The sequence below is a fragment of the Scomber japonicus genome, chromosome 2, assembly GCF_027409825.1.
Source record: "Scomber japonicus isolate fScoJap1 chromosome 2, fScoJap1.pri, whole genome shotgun sequence".
NCBI classification, from domain to species: Eukaryota; Metazoa; Chordata; class Actinopteri; order Scombriformes; family Scombridae; genus Scomber; species Scomber japonicus.
The window spans coordinates 21,535,183-21,555,224 of record NC_070579.1 but is presented as its reverse complement, the minus strand read 5'-3'; the positions used below and the strand labels follow the sequence as shown (position 1 = coordinate 21,555,224).

At 40.9% G+C, this 20,042-nt stretch overlaps 1 protein-coding gene across 1 annotated transcript; it reads right to left on the bottom strand.

Annotated features, from left to right (window-relative positions):
* Nucleotides 1–133: 133 nt before the first annotated feature.
* polq (polymerase (DNA directed), theta) lies at nucleotides 134–18,154 on the bottom strand. The gene is made up of 35 exons (XM_053330268.1): nucleotides 17,996–18,154; nucleotides 17,804–17,912; nucleotides 16,556–16,920; nucleotides 16,218–16,450; nucleotides 15,792–15,968; nucleotides 15,566–15,696; nucleotides 14,698–14,854; nucleotides 14,495–14,606; nucleotides 14,200–14,401; nucleotides 13,929–14,070; nucleotides 13,613–13,759; nucleotides 13,318–13,530; nucleotides 13,008–13,150; nucleotides 12,652–12,841; nucleotides 12,207–12,349; nucleotides 11,799–11,992; nucleotides 11,325–11,449; nucleotides 10,661–10,904; nucleotides 8,395–9,853; nucleotides 6,696–8,301; nucleotides 5,909–6,049; nucleotides 5,627–5,829; nucleotides 5,289–5,496; nucleotides 4,991–5,184; nucleotides 4,725–4,853; nucleotides 4,440–4,614; nucleotides 4,162–4,285; nucleotides 3,341–3,441; nucleotides 3,168–3,250; nucleotides 2,986–3,087; nucleotides 2,797–2,908; nucleotides 1,484–1,608; nucleotides 1,255–1,390; nucleotides 717–823; nucleotides 134–554 (listed from the first exon to the last, which is right to left on the bottom strand). The coding sequence occupies exons 1-35, from the start codon at nucleotides 18,067–18,069 to the stop codon at nucleotides 441–443; spliced, it is 8,220 nt and encodes a 2,739-aa protein (XP_053186243.1). The 5' UTR covers nucleotides 18,070–18,154; the 3' UTR covers nucleotides 134–440.
* Nucleotides 18,155–20,042: the final 1,888 nt, after the last annotated feature.

Below are 20,042 nucleotides of genomic sequence, written 5' to 3'. Positions count from 1 at the left end.
GACAGACAACTCAACCAATGGTCCAATAAAATGTGAGTTTTCGGGATGTCCTCAAGACTAAAGTGGCTCAGTCTTTGCTTGAAAAGCATCACAAGATTTACAAATATAGGAAAAACCACTGGCTTGAGTACTATATTCTGTTTTTATTACACCGGGTATCATCATACACAAAGTCTCATTTATAACAAGTATTGGGACACCAGTAAAAGAAAATTCATCTCTTTTTTACAAGTATAATTTGACACTGTACACAAAACATTTAATTATAAATACATTCCATGTATATATAAAGTTCATTTAGTGCAATTATATTCTTTTTATCTTACATTTCATTATTTTTCAAATAGTAGTTTTAAAATACTCAAATGATTGTATTTACATATCACAGAGCCTAAAGCAATGACTGCATGGCATTTCATTTCACACTAAACACTAAAACATTATATATCGAGGTCCTGCATGTTACCCCAGCTGGGTCCCACCTTGACTTTAGCCTTTAGCTTCACATACAGTTTCACTGCTGACTCCATCTCACTCTTGACAATCTGGGCAACCTGACGGAAAGAGGGGTTAGACGACAAAGACAAAAAGTGATGAACATACAGTATATGTATATAGTATTTTCTCTGTTGCTCTGTCCCTCCACTTGTGCCAAAGAACGTGTGGGATAGATCCTGTTCATACATATATATAATATATATAATGAATTCTCATACCTGTATGAGGTCTTCCTCTGCAGTTTCATAGATAAGTTCATCATGCAGCTGCAGGACAAAGTACGCTCCTCTCAGATGAGACGACGCAGCCCTGCGGTGATGACTGGCTGTATAACGGACACATCAAACATACAGTAAATGTTACTTTTAAGTAATGCTGTCTGCATGTGATGCTAAACTTGGGATAGTTACATAATATGCACATTTACAGGTCTCAAGAATCAACTTCATTCAACTATGAAACAAACTATAGGAGTAGGATTTCAATACTTTTTCTTGCTCTTTACTTGAAATGTCAAGTTCTCAAATATGTCTGAGCTGGACTCCAATCTTAAATATGAGCATGGAGAGTGCAAACAACAAATGGAAAAACCTTTGAAACAAAAGCAATGGAAGTGACAGCTGTTTAAGGGCATGCGTGACGGCCTACCAGCAAAGTAGAAAAAGTTAATTTCAAGTTTTGGAACTTTGAAAATGAATAGCAGAGACATTCAACATAATAATAGTCCTCTTTAAGGTACGGTTAAGTGTGTGTTACCTGGGCGTGTGTGCTGGTGAGACTGTGGAGCTGCAGGGTATGTTTTCTGTAGTCGTTTCTGGATGTTCACAGTGGCAAGTTTAACAATGTCTGCTGCTGAGCCCTGTACAGCCGTGTTCACTGCCTGGCGCTCGGCCTGAATCGGCAAGTGAGAGAGAGACAGACAAGGTTTCACATCACACACCTTGCATATAAATTCAGCCAAAGTCTGATGGATTAGTATGCTTACATGTGCTTTGATGTGTGTGTTGGTGTTAGTGATTCCAGGTAGGTATCTCCGCCGGCCCATCAGGGTACAAACGTAGCCATTCTTTATACAGCCCTTCACTGTCTCTCTGAGAAAATGGTTGATCCCTGAAACACAAAACAACGTAAATGTTTCTGGGCGGCAATTTAGAAGCTAACTTGACTTTGTTGTGGTCAATAGGCAGCTTCAGTATTTTGGTTTCATTTACTATACAAGTCTTTTTAGAGTTTTACATGTGTGGTATAGTCGCAATTTTAATATCACATTTTTAAAAAAACGAAAAAAAATGAAAACTTACTACGGAGTATTAGGGCCAGACTAAGAGTTTTTTGGTTTTTTTTTGTGGAAATTACGAGAATAAAGTCATAATATTAGGTCTACAAGAATAAAGTCGTAACTTTACGAGAATAAAGTAGTAATTTTACGAGAACTCTTACAGGAAAGAGCAGTCTTGCCCTTGCGTTAAAATGAGGAGTGTTGAGCATCTTGTGAAGTTATACTTTGGTATCTGTTTCACAAATAAGGAAATACTTGGCAGATCAGCATCAAATTATTATCAGTATCAGGACTTTGAAACGATTGTGCAAACGACTGTGTCTATTTCGAAGAAAGAACCCTGACCTTTTGACCTCAGGATGTCAAACCAATTGTATAACATACAGTTTGACATCCTGCGCATAATAGGTTTATATTTTTGTCAACATGACATGTCAAATGAAAGTTGAATGTTGAATATTAAACTAACTTAATGTCGCTACCACAGATAGCCTTGCAGTCAACCACTACCAGACAGCTCCTCTTCCATGTGGTTCTGTCTTCGAAATAGACAGTCGTTACAGATAGACAGATAGTCGTTTGCACAATCGTTTCAAAGTCCTGATACTGATAATAATTTGATGCTGATGTGCCAAAAGATTAAGTATTTCCTTATTTGTGAAACAGATACCAAAGTATAACTTCACAAGATGCTCAACATTCCTCATTTTAACGCAAGGGCAAGACTGCTCTTTCCCGTAAGAGTTCTCGTAAAATTACTACTTTATTCTTGTAATATTATGACTTTATTCTCCCAATCTCTCTCTCTCTCTTTCTCTTTCTGGCCCTACTACTCCATAGGAGTACAAAGTAAAAAAAGCTTGAACATGACAAGAAGAATTTAAAAGAAAACAGAATAAAACGAATATATAATCAACAACTGTAGGAGTTTTGTGACAATGGAAATACACACAAACACTTCATACATATATATACCTGGGCCCAGGAAGTAATGAATGGGACAGTAGTGTACACCATACCTTTGTATCTGGCCTTGAAACTCTCTATGTAGCAGGCTGCATCATTCTCCTCCACTCCCATCTGCTCCCCCAAAGACTTGGCTCCCATTCCATAAATAATGCCATAGCAAATCTGAAAACACAAATACAGATTTATGAACAAACCAGTGGGAATACATGTGTGTCTGTCTCCTTCCTGCCTATCTGTACCTGTTTTGCCTGTTGTCTAAGGCTGTCGTTCACAGTCTCGGGGTCAACACTCTTCCACTCAGCAGCGATGCAGCGAAACACATCTGCTCCTCCATTCAGCACCTGGCAACACACACACACTTTTCATCATTTCCTTTATTGATTATTTTTTGTTTGTCACTGTGCGTTGGTTAGCCACTGACCTGCAGCAGACGTTGATCCTTGGAGAGATGAGCCAACACTCTCAACTCCAGCTGGGAATAATCAGCTGCTAATATCATTCCACCTACAGTATGATGCAGACAAAACAAAGCTGACAACAGTCCAAAAGAAAGTAATAGGTAAACAAGGTAACCACAAATAACAATTTAGTAACCTGAAAAAGGTACAAAGGCGTGTCTCATGCTGACAGAGAAGGCCAGGCCTTGTTCTGCTCCTCCAGCTGGAACTGAAGGCACCACAGAGTGTCTTTTCTTTCTGTAACAAAAAAGTATAATCATAACTATGACAAACCATCTCATTCTATTTGAGTTGACTTTGAGATAGCATAGCAGTTAACATGTTAACTTCAGAGAAAACCTGTGGAATGAAGTGTATCCCCACCCACACATAGCATGTAATACTGTGCATTATGAGGCTTTAAGATTTACATTGTGTGCACAGGTATTACAGGTGCATTTCCTGTTGTTTGCCTATATTTTCTTATAAGTGTACATTTTGTGTACAGAGTATTATGAATATTACCATGGAAGACTGGACATTACAGGACTTTACAAACAATAAGGGGAATAAGGTGTAGTATGCGGGCTAATCAGCACCTTTCATACATTAACTTTCATGCTAACATATGAAGCTTTTACATTTTGAAAATATTATTTTATGGAAATGTTTGTTTTCTACCTATGTGCCAACTCAAAAACAGAATATTTACCAGATAATAACGGAGTATTTAAATACACTCTATAAAGCAGTTGGGTATTATGCAAAATGTGTCATTAATCTGTATTTTTGAAACTAAACTCACTAAATTGTTTTTCAACTAGATTTATCCACAATCACAGACATTACAATGCATTTTTAATGACAATGAAACATTTTACTGAGAACTCACAGGAAGCCTCTCAGGTACCCTGAGTGTCCTTAAGAACCACTATAGATCAGGTGCAGTGAAATATCATTCAAAAAGAAATGACCTACCCTGCTTTGGTGGTCATGCGGCCGTCATCTTGTGAAGGTGGGCTCTCACCCACCACTGTGGGCATGTGAATCTCAAAGTCTTTGGGGACATTCTGTATGTTGGGCTCAGTGAAGCTTACTCGACCTATTAACAGAGTGAGAGTGGTGACTGTATGCTTCATAGTTGGGAAGGGTAAAAAAAAATCATATAAGCCATACTGAACATTCTTATGAAGATGAAGGTGTCTCTCCATGCAATACATAACATAATGTCTTGATGCATGGGATGTGTGTTTTACCTGTAGCTGTGTGTGTTTGAGCAATGGGGTATATTCTGTCCATGTCCAGTGCGGGGTGGTATTGCTTCTCCCTTTGCAGGGGAAACACCACTTTAGTCAGAGCGTTGGTGATCCTCCTCCACTCTAGAATCACCCCCGGCAACGGGTGCAGTGGTCGAAGCTTCTCCAGAACATCCTGACCACATCATCTCATTTCAGTTTGGACATAGTGGACATTTCACCTCTTAAATACTACTGTGCCAATTTCATTTGTCAAAAATTCATTATATCTTTAAGTGTTTTCACCTTTGTGGTGCTGAACTGCTTTCCAAGTCGTACTCTGCCGCCACCTCTCCGGGTGTAGCCTAGAGTCTTCTTACTTTTCGATCCACTCACGTCTCCATTTGGAGGCAGGTGGAGCTCTAAGAACAAAATCTACAGTACAACATACACATGAGCACGCACAAGTTTGACTATGCATTGTTGCCCTTGCACATCTGCTCCTCCTCTAGACAATTTAAATTTAAAAAAAAGAAAAATATGGATGGAATGGAGAAGGAGAGGTGTCAGACCTGTGCTATGTCGTCAATGCTGGTCAGGGAGAAGCCATGTCCAGCCAGATTGTAAGCCTGAGATTCCAGCGCTGTGAGTTTGGCTTGCATCACATGTTTTTGCCTTTCACACTCTTTAACACTGAAGCCCACACCGTTCAGTTCCAGCAGAGCCAGACACACCTGGGAGGGCATCTCAATGTTCCTGAAAGACTCTGACACATTTCATACAATCACATTAAAAAAATGTCACTCATATTTTTACGACACTTCTAATCATTGCTGAAATATTGTCTGTTAGAATGTGTGCTCTTTGTACCGAGCATGCCGTCTTTCTCAAGCAGTCCAGTGAGATGGTTCATGACAGCATATTTGAGCACACTCTTGGTCGCTGCCCTGACACGGGGACAGTGTGCGTGTGCATTCCCAAGTCCGTCTAACAGAGGTAATTCCTCAGGACAGTAGACCGTCACCATGTTGGTTAGAGTCCTCTCCTCACTGCCAGGGTCCATCAGCCAGCACGCCACCTACAGTAAGCATTTAATAAAGGGTCAAGTTCTGTTGTTTTTTCTCAGGAAGACAAAAAAAGATAAGGTCCATAGTAAATACAAAGATCTGAGTATCTACGTGTCTGAATGTGAATAAACTCTCTCTCACCTTGGGGTCCTCGCAGTTACCCTCCAAGCTGATGCCACAGCTAAGCACTAGAGTCTTGTACAACTGGATGATGTCATACGTGACAACCACACCCCCTCCATGACCAGCTGACAGCCTGCTCAGACAGGCCTTCACCTGCCCCAGCCTCTCACTCACTGGCAGATCTCCATCCAGTGGAGGAGGGGCCAGACTAGAGCTCAAACCTGAGGGGTAACAGGAGTAGTTGAAGTAAGGGAACACTTATGAGTGAACTGATTTATGTTTGTGTGTGTATATGAATACCTTTGCTCTGCTCTTGCTGCAGGGATATGTAGTAAGCATCTCTTGCTCCCCAGCAGACAGCCATCCCAATCAGCACCAATCCCTCACTACCTCTTACTGGAAAACCATCAGCTGTGTGAAGCTTCTGATGAGCTGCTGACACTGTACACACACATGCATGAAAGAGGAGACCGATTTTGTGATTGTAGTTTTCTTTTCACAGTTTGTAAATGAATAAATAATAAACAAATAAATAAATACAATAAGAGAAAAGTGCAATTGAATTATCTTTAAAAGAATTTCTTCAAGTTCATTGTTTATACCAAAATTATAAGACCAATGTGTAAGGCTTAGAGGGATATATCATATTTAAGTGTTTTGTTAGTGTCTAATCACCTTTAAATAAGAATTGTATTTTTTCTATCTTCAAATGAGCCCTTCATATCTACATAGGGAGCTGGTCCTCTTCCACGGACCACCACGTTTCTACAGTAGTCGAGAATTATAAGCCAAACACTGGCCATAGAGAGGGCCTTTAGCATTTTTCGTGAGTTTCATGGCCACCGACGGTTCTCCTACATGCTTGGAAAGGTGAGGGGGAGGAGTATTCTGTCGGTTGTGCAACCTCACCACTAGTTGCCACTAAATCCTACGCACTGGCCCTTTAAATGGTATAAGGTGATGATACTTCTCTGAAACAAATACTTGACAAATGACATCAGTTTTGAGATTAATTCTTGAGATCAATTCGAGATCAATCACATTTTACTACAAATAAATGTCATTATTGTACAAGTGTATCAGTTACCTCTCTTATGTTTCCCTCCTATTTCCTCCTCAGGCTGCTGCCTGTGCTCCTTCTTTTCACAGGCCAAAACCAGCGAGTACCGATCCTTTGTTTTCCACTCATTAATGAAAGTGTGGAAAAGGCACCTGTCACTTGCCACGTCTATGATAGAGAAGTTCCCAGAATTGCTGGAACAGAGTGATGCATCCTGGGACAGCTGAAGACTAAAGCCTTCATCAGTCACAGGTGACTCTGTATCAGAAAGGGGCTTTCGCTGAGGAGGCGGTGGAGAAGCACAGTCTTGTGGAGGGCTGAGGTTCTGGTCGTAGTGTGGCAGGGGTTTGGATTTTAAAGTTGGGTTTACTTTGGTGTGCTGCTCAGATTCAGGTAGTGTCTTGGGGTTGTGTCCCAGCTGGTGTTTGTGGTCAATAGCTCTGGACTGCTTATTACTGTATCCTGGGCGAGTTTTAGAACATGCAGTTTTAGGAGCTGCTGGTTTCCCTGGCAGGAGGGTGGAGGGAGTCGACTGGTTGAGAGGATGAGCAATGAGAGGCGACTGGACAGACGAGGTGGTCAGTTTTATTCTTGGTGTGACAGGTGGGGTTTCCTGAGTAGGGGGGATAAGATCACCAGCAAAGCCTGGTCTCTCTGTTACATTCTCACTGTCATGTCTTGAGGGTTTTTGAGAACCACTCTCAGCAGCAGCGACCTGCACATTCAGATTTCCTCTTTTTCTGTTCACCTGTTTCGAGGACTGCAGTATTTTTGGAGCTTCTGCTGCAGCAGCAGTCTGAGTGTGTTTGCCTGTGAGGCCTGTTGTAGTGTTTTGCCAGGGCTGGTCAGACATACTAGGCCAGAGGTCAAAGATCTCTTGTAGGCCAGGGCTGCAAAAAAGAGTACTTTCAGGTGCATTTTGGAAAGTAGGATGTTTTAAAACTGCATTATCTGACAGTAAAGTATTAATTTTCTCTTCCTCCTCCTTCTCTTCCTTTCTTTTATTCTCTAAGTATTTCTCATTTCTACCCTCTTTGCTTCTGTGTGTAGGGGCTGGATTATTACTGGCTTTACCCATGTTATACTCATTTTGAATTGTGGTAGATGCTTTAGGAGTAGTAGTTGTAGGTTTTAGCTGTATCTGACCAAGTTCAGATTGTGAATTCGACAGCTCGTCTGTGTTGGGTTGTTCAGCTTCATGATGGCTGGCTTCTTGCTCTTTTTGATTTCTCTCCGTATGTCTGAGCACACTCTGCCTCTCCAGAAAGTGTTCACCCACAAGCAGTGAGTCACCCCACTCAGACAGGTTGAAGAAGGACTCGCCCCATTGGATTGCCTCCTGCTTTTCTGCCTCCTGGTTGGCAAGGAGCTCGCTGTGCCGTCGCTCCTGGGTTGACGAACAGGGACGTTCGACTCTGACCTCCTGGCCACATTCCTCCTCGTCTGATTGGTCCATCTGATGTGGACTCAGAGCAGCCAGCAGAGAGCTGTCGTACAGGCTGTCGAACAGGAAGCTACTGCTTCTGTTAGGACTCTCAGAAGCAGCCTGATTGGCAACGGGCACTTCATCATCATCGCCAACTTCATCTTTATCTACATCCATGTTATCAACACCACCTGGATCAGGAGGAATCTGTGAAAAAATTTACGTTTTTGATTTTTAAGAGGCAAAATATTTGAATATATGTTTGCATTCAGTACATGATGGATGATTCTGGTCACCCACCTGGTGGCTGGTGTTTAGGATGAGCTCCATCTGGCTATCTGTAAGAGAAATACTGAATCTGGTACAAGCGTCATCGGGAGCTTCCAGCTTGTTTCTTCTCTCATCTGCGTCTCCCTCTTGCACTGCAGCTGCTTCCACCACTTCATCCTCTTTTATCTTTTCAGTTTCTACTGACTCATTCATACTTCTCTCATTCCCATCTCTGGGTTGATCCGCCTGTTGAAAAATGATTCTTTCTGTCTGAGTGTCCAATTCAAAGCTCTCACCAAAACTCTCTTCTCCCTTTTTCATATCTCCCTGAACCTCCTCATTTCCTCCGTACAGCTCAGGAGATGAAAACGTATCTATCTCTCTGCCTTCAATCCTTCTACGCTTGGCCTCAGGTGAGATTAAGGGAGCTGAGGCAGGAGAATCTGACATGTCTTCATTTCTTGGAGCAGAAACAGTGCAAGGAGTTTGTTGTGCAGGGCCAAGAGCAGGAAAAGTGCAAGTGTTATGTGAGTGTGATGTCTGCGCAGTCTCTACATTATCATGTAGGCTTTTGTCAGTTTGTATAGAATGGAGGACTTTGCTTAGGGCTCTTGAATGTTTCAGTTTACCTGGTTGCACAGGTGAGGCATCCGTGGTGTTGTCTACTTTTGATGTCTTTGTAGAGACACTTTGTTGTTCTTCTACCCTGGAAATCAGGGCTCTAAACCGAGGAGGAGCTATGGGGGAAGGACAAGGCTGAGGAGGTGGCTTGTGTTGAGGCAGGGGGCTAGATACAATCTCTGCCAATTCTTGTGTCAGGCTTCTTTCAGGACGGACGGGCCAACTTCCTTGCTGATCCTCTGGTCTGACTGAGACTTTACTTGTACCCCCTTCTTTCTGCACTTCTTTTCTGTCCTCTTGGCCTCTTTGTTCTAATTCCTCACTCTTTTCTTTGTCTCTTTTTTCATCTTGCTTTTCTGATGATTTTGTATTCCTTTGTTGTTGACTTGCTTCTGTCATTCTTTCCACTAAAACTTCATTACCTGGTTGTGCTCTGTCTGATACGCTACTCTCTTCCAATTTTTTCTTTACCCCCACTGCTTCAGGTTTTCTGCTTTTTGTTTTCTCGCTTTTAGATTCTTCCTTACTCTCTTCTCTACGCCTGCCAATATCTCTCCTTTTCTTAAACCCTTGGTGGTTTGTAGTACTATCTGTTTGTGCTTCTTCGGAGCTGACATATGAGTTGTCTGAGTTACTGCTGGGATGGTCATCAGCGCTGGTGACCACAGAAGCCCCGGGAGGAAGGGTTGTTGGGTCCCACTGAATACCTAGCTGTGCCAGGTCTTCCTGAAGGAGGAGCCTTGCCTCAGACACGATCTCAACGGCTGCCTCCTTTTCTGTCAGAGCTCGTCCACCAGTGACCCAGACACAGCGGAGGTTCCGCCGCTCAGCTGCTTCCACCTCACTCTCATCCACTGCACGCTTAGAGCTGAGGAAGAAAGACAGTACGACCTTGGCTTTACATCTGGAATCATACTACAGGGAGGCTGTGGTGTTCATGTTTGACAGTACATATTAAAACTATTCAAGCTTCAGTGAGGTTAATGTTGCTCTGATATTCAGGACTGTACCTGTTTTTGTCTACCTGAATGACTGAATCTGAATCACTGATGACAAATGCTGGTATGCAAGTTGCCAAAGTGTTCAGTGCACAGCCTTCAGGAGCATTTTGGGGTTCAGCCCAAAGGGCTCTTCAACATGCAGACTAGAGGAGCCAGGGATCAAACATTGATTCTCCATTCTGCTCTGAGCTCTATCTCCTGAGCCACAACTGCCCACATGCTTTTGTACATGTATTACCAGGAGATGTACTGTATGTTTTGTAAAATAGTGTTTTTTTTGTCATATCTCACCCTGTACGATGGGCCAAAGAACAACAAGAATCTGAATGGAGTCAATTTACAGTTAATCATTAAACGTCTTGTTTCTGGGGTACAGTTTTAATTTAACAGGGACATTTAGCAGATTAGCTATTGAAAAAAAAACAAGCATCTGTACTTTTCCTATTGAAACATTTAAATTTTGGCATATAGGGCAGAGTTTATAGTTATGACTTAACTTCATCATGGGAAACATTGTTTAGTGTGTGTAATCTGATAGGGGAAATAAACTAAGTGCAATGCTATGGCTTCCATAAACTGCTGCTCCTCCATTTTCAATAGCCTGTGTTTTGTCAAGGGACTAATATTCTTGATCTCCTAATATGCATTTATATATTACTGGAACACACACCTACCTCTTAAATGGGACAGCATTCCTTAAGGCTTTCTCTACATCAGCTACTGTAGCCCTGGCTAATTCAGCAACAGTGCAGAGACCTTGTGCGTAGAGTGCTCTGGCTCGTGTTGCATTCAGGAGGGAAACCCTGACCAAATCGACCAGCTCCCTCTGGATTCCAAAGCTCAGCCTGGTCTGGTACTGAGACAACAGCAGCTCCATGTTGTGCCAACCCAAACGTTTGCAGAACACTGTGACCATACCTGTTGGGTGAGGATGTAAATTACAGTTATTGAATAACTTAATGTCTTACTTTTTGGCTCTTCTTGGTTTTTCATTGATTATAAACATAATTTTTCAAAAGATACAGGCTCACACCCACACAGACCTAATCTAAGCCACATTTATGCAAAAAACAACTGAATCGGAATCACACATGGATCTCATAAACACTATCTTGATGCAAAAAGCACTTAATGACGGATATCTGTCTGAAGGAGGTATGTTGTTACCAACATGGCAGCTAATGGACATCTGTGCTGCATATCCTCCTTTTAATGTTCGCCAGCTTTTTGCATCGAGTTACTATGCGTGTTACCACTCCCCCTTTTTATCAAGAAGTCTTGTGCTGTGTTTTAAGTTCTATATAGTTGTTAATTATGTGCTCCCAACACTTGGAGTACCTGCATATGTAGAAGCAGATTGCTGGAGAGACTGTAACTGCCCACGATTGCAGTTGTACTTGGATGCTACTGTTCGCAAAGGTACCTCATTCACCAGGTCCTGTAGTACAAGAGTAGTGAAGAACCTGTGAAAAGATCCAACAAAGACCCATCTGATCAAAACAAACTTTTCTGTAGTTTAATTTTCAATAAAGAAATCCTTCACAGGAATATAGGAAGAGGACAAAAAAACCCATCAACACCTGAACAATATAATCTTCAGGAAAATGTTTATTACATTATAGAATTAAACCAAAAACTCTCTGGGCTATTTTATCATATTGAATTACATTGTTCAGGTGTCAGTACACTGACAACTGTGACTATGACTTTTGGAAGTATTAAACTAGCTTATTTTATTTCCAAGCCAAATGTAACATGTTTACAGTTACAGTCAAACTTTGTGTAATTAAGTTATATGAGTATGTGCTTTACCGTTTATGAATAGCCATTTGTCTACGCTGCTTCTCCGTCTTACTGACAGGTTTGCCGTTGACAGACCGAGCAAGATAACCCTCCTGAACGCCAACCAACTCCGCCACTCTCTTCATTGATGATGAGAGCTGCTCCCATAGACAGAAGAACTGATACCAATCGATGGTAGTCCATTCCGCGTAAAGGGGTGTGATCTGAAGAAATTTGGAAAAGCATTTGTAAATTCCCATTGAATATATCACTTCATGTATACTTTTGAGGAGTTTGGTGTTTACAACTTGGAAACTCTGGATGGTTCAGGGCTAAAATTAGTATTGACATTATGTTTAATAGTGAGGGTTATGTAGGGTTGGATGCAAATGACAGAACCTCTTTAAACATGTGATAATATAAAGATATGTTTTGTACCAAATACAGAATGTGTAAGTCATTTTCCAGTACAAAGCCCTTCATAGCCCGCTGGAGATCTGCAAATATTCCCAGAGCCTCAGGAGGGGACAGGGAGGAAGACAGGGTAGCAGCACCAAGTTGAGTGGGACAGTACTGCTCATCTGGATATGCAAAGACATAAGGTTAGGATATGTAGTAGTTACTATAGAGGCAACAGTGAGAAAAGTTGATCATTTTGGCTTAAGTGGTGTATGAGGTTTAATTGCAGAAAAGAAATTACATTTTTCTTTCCTTTTCAGGCATTTTCTCACCTCACTGACTTCTGGGAATCATTTTGTCAAATATCAATTATTACCTGATGGTCATCTCATTACTGAAGTCCTGTTATAATGTAGTAGTGATATCATATAAAAGTATGAATATTGCACATATTGAGACAGCACTCTGGCGACTGTGGCAGTACCTTGTCCTTCCTTTTGGATACTGATAAATTCATTCTCCATCAACCATTCAACAGAGGTCTCAATAGCCCCCCTGCTGGTCTCTTCATTTGCCTTTTCTTTGTCATTGCATTTCATGCTGGCAGCCAGTAGTGAACATGAAGCATACAACTTCACATCCTGTGGAGTGCTGGCAACACCTCCAACGATGATCTGCAAGTTGACATGATGTAAATTATAGTTCAGGGGGGGAAATGTGTATTTGTGACTAAAACGTTGCCACAACAATTCTATGAATAGGAATTATCATTATCATAATGCATTTGCAGCTTGTAAGTCATCTCTGTGTGTGCAAAATTGTTTTAAATATCAATCATACCTCCAGTATGGCTCGCAGCATGCTGGTAGTGACACCTTCTCCCTCCCTTCTCACCAGGCAGCTGCTGATTGGTTGAAGGGCACCTTGAAGGAGGCTGATACCTTTCTGACGCTCTATCTCCTTACACACCAGCACACTTTCACCTGCAAGTGGAAACACAAAATGACATGAGACCAAAGCAGACATGCTGTTTTTACATTCATTTTTCAATTAACATGTGTCAGACTACAGTATTTGTCAAAGTCACATGGATTTTTTCCCCCCTCTTCCTTCATTCCTTTAATTTTGTGCCTCCCTCTTCCCCCTATACCTGTAGTGTCCACTCCTTTTCTCCCTGCTCTTCCAACCATCTGTTTGTACGTGAGCGGATCCAACAAGTGGCCATTGAACATTGGGGTTCGAATGATGACCCTGCGGGCTGGGAGATTAACGCCTGAAGAGAGAGTAGAGGTGGCAGCCAGGACCCTCACCATGCCTTGACGAAAAGCTCCCTCCAACACATCGCGCTCATCAAATGTCAAACCTGCAGACACAAACTTTATCTTATTTATATGATCAAAACAGCTGCAATGATTCAGCCAACATTTCATGGTGAGTGTGTTCACCAGCGTGGTGGAAGGCCACCCCCCATGGCACAGTGCGCTGGAGGATGGGATCTAAACCAGCTGGAGTTCGTCTCAACTGGGCTATGACATCCACTAGTCCCTCCTGATCCAGACACACTGGCTGGGGCTCTGCTTCTCCCTGGTGATCTGAAAAATACATAACTCTTGTTCAAGCAAAATCAACACACATCAGTTGACTGTCAAACCAAAGAATTACTGTGATATTATATCTTGAGAACAAGCTACAACTGTTTGATTATATGATAGTGTGCAATAACAGTAAATGATTTTGAGATGACATTTCAAATACACACACCTGCATGTTTGAGGTTGTAAAATTCTCTGGCGATGCCGTCTGCAAGTTTCTCACACCAGTTCTTCGAGGGGCAGAAAAGCAACACAGAGTGGCCCTCCCTCACCGTCTCATAACACAAGCTCACTATGTTGTCATCATCACCCTTTATAAAAGGAAATGAACATGCACATGGTAGAGAGCATGATTATATTAGTGGTGATGAGAAGGGAGGCATCAATCATGATAGCACATACACTGGATCATCTCTGGGCAACACTTCAGTCTCAATTACCTTAACATGGAGAGCAGGAGTGAACTGACGAACCACTGAGAGGCTCCTGTCGTATATGCTGTGTGCCACCTTGAGATGCTCATGCAAAGGCACCGGTCTGTAGTCTGTCTGGTAAAGCTGTGCACCTAACCAGCTGGCCAGGAGGGACAGGTTAGGCAATGTGGCACTCATACCTATTATCTGCACACCATCAGAAAGGGACCTGTAGAAAGACACACAGATAAGATGCAAATGTCTGACATTCAGACTGTATGTGTTACGCAAAAATAGAATTAGACCCATGTTAAACACAAACCCAGAGGTGTTCCGCTTCTGTGCGATGTAGCGGATTTTGGTTAAGAGCAGTTCTAGCAGGTATCCTCTTCCAGAATCTCCAACCATATGCAGCTCATCCACCACAACCATACCTAGTAGTACAGTCAGATATAACACACATATCAAAAGTCATACTCTATGTTCTATATTCATGAAAACACATCATTATCACAGGTGCATTACCTAGTAGATCCATACTGTCCTCCTCTATTAGTCTGTTAATGAGAGAGTTGGCTTTTTCTATGGTGCAAACAGCGACATCCAGCGTCGCGAAACCTCCAGCAGCCGAGGTGCTGCCCATGTATCCCTCCACACGGACTCCTGCCTCTTCAAATACATTCTACAGGGACACAGATACAAGGAGATAAAATGTAGACTCAGGCTGAAAACACCATGGACCTCATGCAAGAATCAGTCACTGGAACACATTTGTTCTTAAAAGGCATGTACAAGTGATTTAAGAAAATCTGTGTCATTTCTTCAATCATTTCTTGTACTTGATTTAGAATAATAATGTCTGAATCGGAATGAATTTGGAGTTTAAATATGATACTGAAATAAGATCAAATAAAACTGAAATAAACTTAATGCTCAGGTATTCAGAGCAACATATCTGCATCATCATGGCTTTCTAATTTACTATTTTTTAGATTTTATGACTTGTATTGGCATATTTTGGCACAGTAACTTATAGATTTCAGAAGCCAGCAGAATGTGAAGCTTTGCTGTGTGAAATTCTTGTTTCATTTTGGTGACATTTTTGTGAATTAAATTTTCCCACAAACAGAGTGGAATATGTGGCCTTGCATGGCAATTTCAGTGCTGATTATGCTAATGATCAAATCTCATGAATGCACACCAACTCCTAAGTAGGCAGCATTCACCAGGCATAAAATGAGTGATTTGGTCAATTCAGAGAGTTTTTGAATCCAACTTGGAACACTTGTATGAGTACCAGTAAGATGGTTTTGGTTTATTCAGAAAATTTTCTTGCATGAGGTCCACTGTCCATAACAACATAACTGTTTCCCTTTGTCCACCTCTCCCTCACCTGCAGGTAGTGCATCTTCTCTTTGGCCACAGAGACAAAAGGCAGAATAAAGAGAGCTTTTCTTTTGGTCTCCAATACACGCTTCAACATCAGCAGCTCTGACACCAGAGTTTTTCCAGCACTAGTAGGTGCTGAAATGAAGGATACAAAATATACATTTTGTTAAAAAGTGCAAATAGTGACTGACTCCCTAAATCACTTTAAAGAAAGACATTTGGTTTCTTACCAGAGTATACCAGGTTTCCTCCCTGCAGTACCTGTCCAACAGTGAGGCACTGAGCCTGCCATTCAAACATGTGAGTCACTCTGTGTTTCTGGTAGCGTTCCAAAATAGGTTTTGGTAAACCCCAACTGGATAACAAAAGCTTTTCAGCATGCTCTTCAGGAGCACACAAGGCAATGCCTATAGTAGAGAACACACAAAGAACTCATTTTATAAATGGCATTAAAAGTAATTATATTTAGTACAAAGTAGATTTCACATGTGGAAAAGAAATCTGATTTTAAGATGACATGATCTAATATCAAATATGAATTCAATCATACAATCTGAACATTGCATATGTGTTTGAATTAATCCAATAACACACACAGAAACTAAGACATCAGAACAAAGGGACTGATTGTAGAAATTGTAGTTAAAAAACTTTACCTGGCTGAGGTGCTGTGTCACTGAGAGTACTGAGGTCTAAGCCACTGGGCACTGTGAGCACAGAGGTGGACTCATTCTGGAGTTTAGATTTCTTCATGGCAGCTGCCAGGCGTGTAGGACTGAATAAGATATAGTCTCTGGATACATCCATAGGTACATCAGCATTCACATTTTGCCCATTTTTGTCTTCACTACGAGCCGAGCTATTTCTTCTGGATGCATTCTTCTGCCTACTGAAACACAAAGTTAGCAAAACTATTGCTAACAGAAATGTACAGAAGCAGATCATTTTTTACCTTTTTTTTTAAAAGGGCAATAATGTGCAAGTTAAGACACACCTGGTGGAGCCACTGACGCAGGCAGAAGCTGGCACTGACTGGCCGTTCTTTAGATCCCTCTGCGCATTCTCTGATTCCCCCGCGTCCTCACTGAAGAGAAGCCGCTGAGCCAGGTCTTCACAGTCAGCGCTCCATCCTGGTCTCTTACAGTCACCATTTCGCCTACAGACTCTCTCTTGTAGCACCAAGTCATTCTCCCTCTTACTGTCTGCAACTGGTGGTTGTTCCTGTGCGTCTCTGTTTACTGTTGCTGGACGGGCTCTGTCAGCTGCAGGCTTCACAGCATCTGCAGCATCCAGCACCTGTAGCATCTCTTCATCAAGAGCTAATGTGGATTCCCCAAGTAGAAACACTGCCCCTCCACCCTGAGACAGAAGACAGTGTGTGTCAGAGGCAATGATGGAAAGTAACGAAGTACATTTACCCAAGTCCTGTACTTAATTACACTTTTGAGATACTTGTGCTTGAGTATCGTATGTTAGTTTATCCACTTCAGTACATTTCAGAGGGAAATATTGTATGTTTATATTCTACATTTATTGACAGCTTTAGTTACTTTCAGATCAAGATTTGACACAATGGATAATATAACAATCTTTTAAAATACAACACATAGTTTAAGATGAAACCAGTGGTTTCCAGCTTTTTTGACATCTTACAAAAAGCAGTGTGTAGTCTGGGTCACATTTCAGATGTCGATGATTTGTTAACAGCTCCACCAAATAGTGATTTTTCCCCTTAAGCTTCTCACATGATTTCGTTTCAATGATCCAATGTTTCACCAAAAATCAAAGATTACAGAAAAAACTGATTTGTGATCAGTTTGAACTGATTTGAACTTTTTCTAATTTCCTCTCCCATTAATCATCTAACAACCATTCAGATTTATCTGGTGACCCTTTGGAATAGTAGTTTGGGAAAAGAAGTTGAAACTAGCTCCACCTCCAGCAACTACAACAGTAACATGCTGCTCTAACACTGATGCTTCACTTTTAATAATCTAATGTATCACATATAATAATATATCAACAAAACACTAGTTAAACTGCAATACTCCACATTTTGCTGCTAATGTATGTATTTTCACTTAAGTATGATTTCTTTATGCAGGACTTTTAAATAATGGAGTATTTTTTTACATTGCTTTAGTGTTACTTTTACTTAAGTAAAGGGTCTGAATGCTTCTTCCACTACTGGTCATAGACGACAAAAAAGGAGGAGAAAAAACTTTCTCTCAAGATGACTCACCATGAGTCTGTCTCTGTTGATGTTCTCTGATGTGTTTGTTTTGTCTGACAGATCGCGGCTCTTCCTCGGCAGGCTGTCTCTGTCTGGTGGATCATCGGGAGCTTGGAGGCTGTGTTAAAAAGGAGAAAAATGTGTTTGATAACAAATCTGGCTGCTGTCCTTCACAATCAACAAAGCTGCGACCTACATTACCTCATTTTCTTCTTGATCTGGTGTTGGCCCATGTAGCTTTTCCTTTTCAGCGGAGGTGGAGACGACCCACTCATGCTGAAGATGCACCGCTTTGGACAAATGTCTAAGCAGCTTGATGTTAATACTTAACATGACATCAGTTTGAGTCCTGACACGAGTGTAGAAATTATATTTAACAGATAATACATTTAAATGTTTAACAGGGAAGGAGGCAATCCAGCGAAAACAAACACCCCTGTTGATCGGTTATTTTTTTATTTGTAGTGTAAACTAGACTGCCTATAGCCTATATATGCCTCTCTATAGGCACTCTAGTGTAAACCTTTCCTCCGTGTCTGACAGTCTGAAATCAAAAAGTCCGCCGGAGAGCAGCCGCGGTGTTTCACAACAATAGTCCGACGGAACAAAATGCTGAAATATGTTAGTTCCGAATTCCGAAAGCTAAAAACGTATCTCTTCATTTTAGCTTTTAACTAACTCTTCTATTAGTCACTACTGCACTTCTTTTCATAGTTGTATTTTTACTTGATTTTATATATTGTTTTTACTCTATTTTAGCTACTTTTACTATGTACTATTTTTATTGTTATTCTTGTATTAGGCTACAGCTAATTAATGTTTTTATTTATTTCCTCTAACATTGTTCTATGCACCTTTTATGTTCCTTTTATGTGAAACACTTGATGTAGTAAATATATTTTTGTTTTAAAGCACTTTGAGCTGCATTTATTGAATGGCAGGTGCCATACAAATAAAGCTATTATTATTATTATTAGTAGTAGTAGTGGTAGTAGTAGTAGTAGTAGTAGTAGTCAGTGGTGTGTAGTCAGGTGAGGCAGGGTAGGCAGTGTCTCACCTAGGCTAATGAGAAAAAAGAAATACAAATTAGAGATATATTATTAATATCTTTATTTTTTTTTATAATGTTGTTTTGATTGTTGATTTATTGTTGTAGAAATAAAAAATGAAAACACGGAGAGAGAGAGAGAGAGAGAGAGAGAGAGAGAGAGAGAGAGAGAGAGAGAGAGAGAGAGACTTCCTATTTTAGCCTCTTCTGTGAGTGATGTCATACAATAGCTATATTAGGCTTTTCAGACTTATTTTTGCTTAGAGGTTTAATGGTATGTGATCAAGAGCGAGCAGTGTTTATAATGTTGGTCTTATAGAGAGGACAGGTGTCGTGCCAAAAAGTGATTGTCTGTCAGAATCTGATTTCTGGCCGCGGGAGCGCGCACAGCAGCCCGTCTGCTTTTCTCTGTGTTAAACGGTCATAATGGTCATAATATGCAGATACACACAACTGTACGTCCGCAATTATAGCTTAAAGTTGTTGTTGTCTTAGAAAGTTTAACGTGTGTTGTTACGTAATTATCACAATGTGGCCAAAAGAAGTGTAGTTTGTAGCGAAATCAGGCATGGCAATTAGACATGTCTGGTATGTCTGATGACTTTGTTTAGCCCTGTCTTTGGAAATTAGACTATCATGAATATGATTTATTGGTGGGTTTTCAATAAAGATATGATAACTTTTGCAATGATCCTCGTGACTCTGCATTGTTTTTTATCTGATCTGGGCCCTACATAGCATTTGCTTCCCACGTTTGGATGTGTTTTGTAGTTTTCAATCAGTTTTCACCTGTCAAAAACTGATTGAAGGCATAGTATAGTTACTGAGAGGTTATTTCTGCCTAAATATGACTTGATCTGTAAATATCTGTTATTCTGGCAAACGTTGCTCACGGAAATAATCCTTGTTCCTTGTTTTGGCAGATGATTTGACTAACTTGTGCCATCTGTGTGGGGAGCAGGATGGAGACACTCATTGGGTAACTGTTTATGTTTTACTTGTCCTTCTTAAGTCTGGCTTATATTTATAAAAAGAAGAAGACTAAATATTGTTTAAAATTCCATACGACAGGAAAACATAAAAATAAACATATTGTTGTGTTTAATATCATAATAGCCTACAATTTAATCGCCATTTTTTGATTTCCGGTTGCCAAATTCAGATTGGATGTGAATTCTGCCCACGGTGGTTACACAGCAG

Excerpts from the sequence above, each read along its gene's own strand:
- polq (XM_053330268.1), bottom strand. The coding sequence starts at position 18,069 with ATGAGTGGGTCGTCTCCACCTCCGCTGAAAAGGAAAAGCTACATGGGC. Across the intron at positions 12,842-13,007 it reads TGCTGCGAGCCATACTGGAG|ATCATCGTTGGAGGTGTTGC; the intron begins GTATGATTGATA and ends GTCAACTTGCAG. Across the intron at positions 555-716 it reads CAGAGGAAGACCTCATACAG|GTTGCCCAGATTGTCAAGAG; the intron begins GTATGAGAATTC and ends TCTTTCCGTCAG.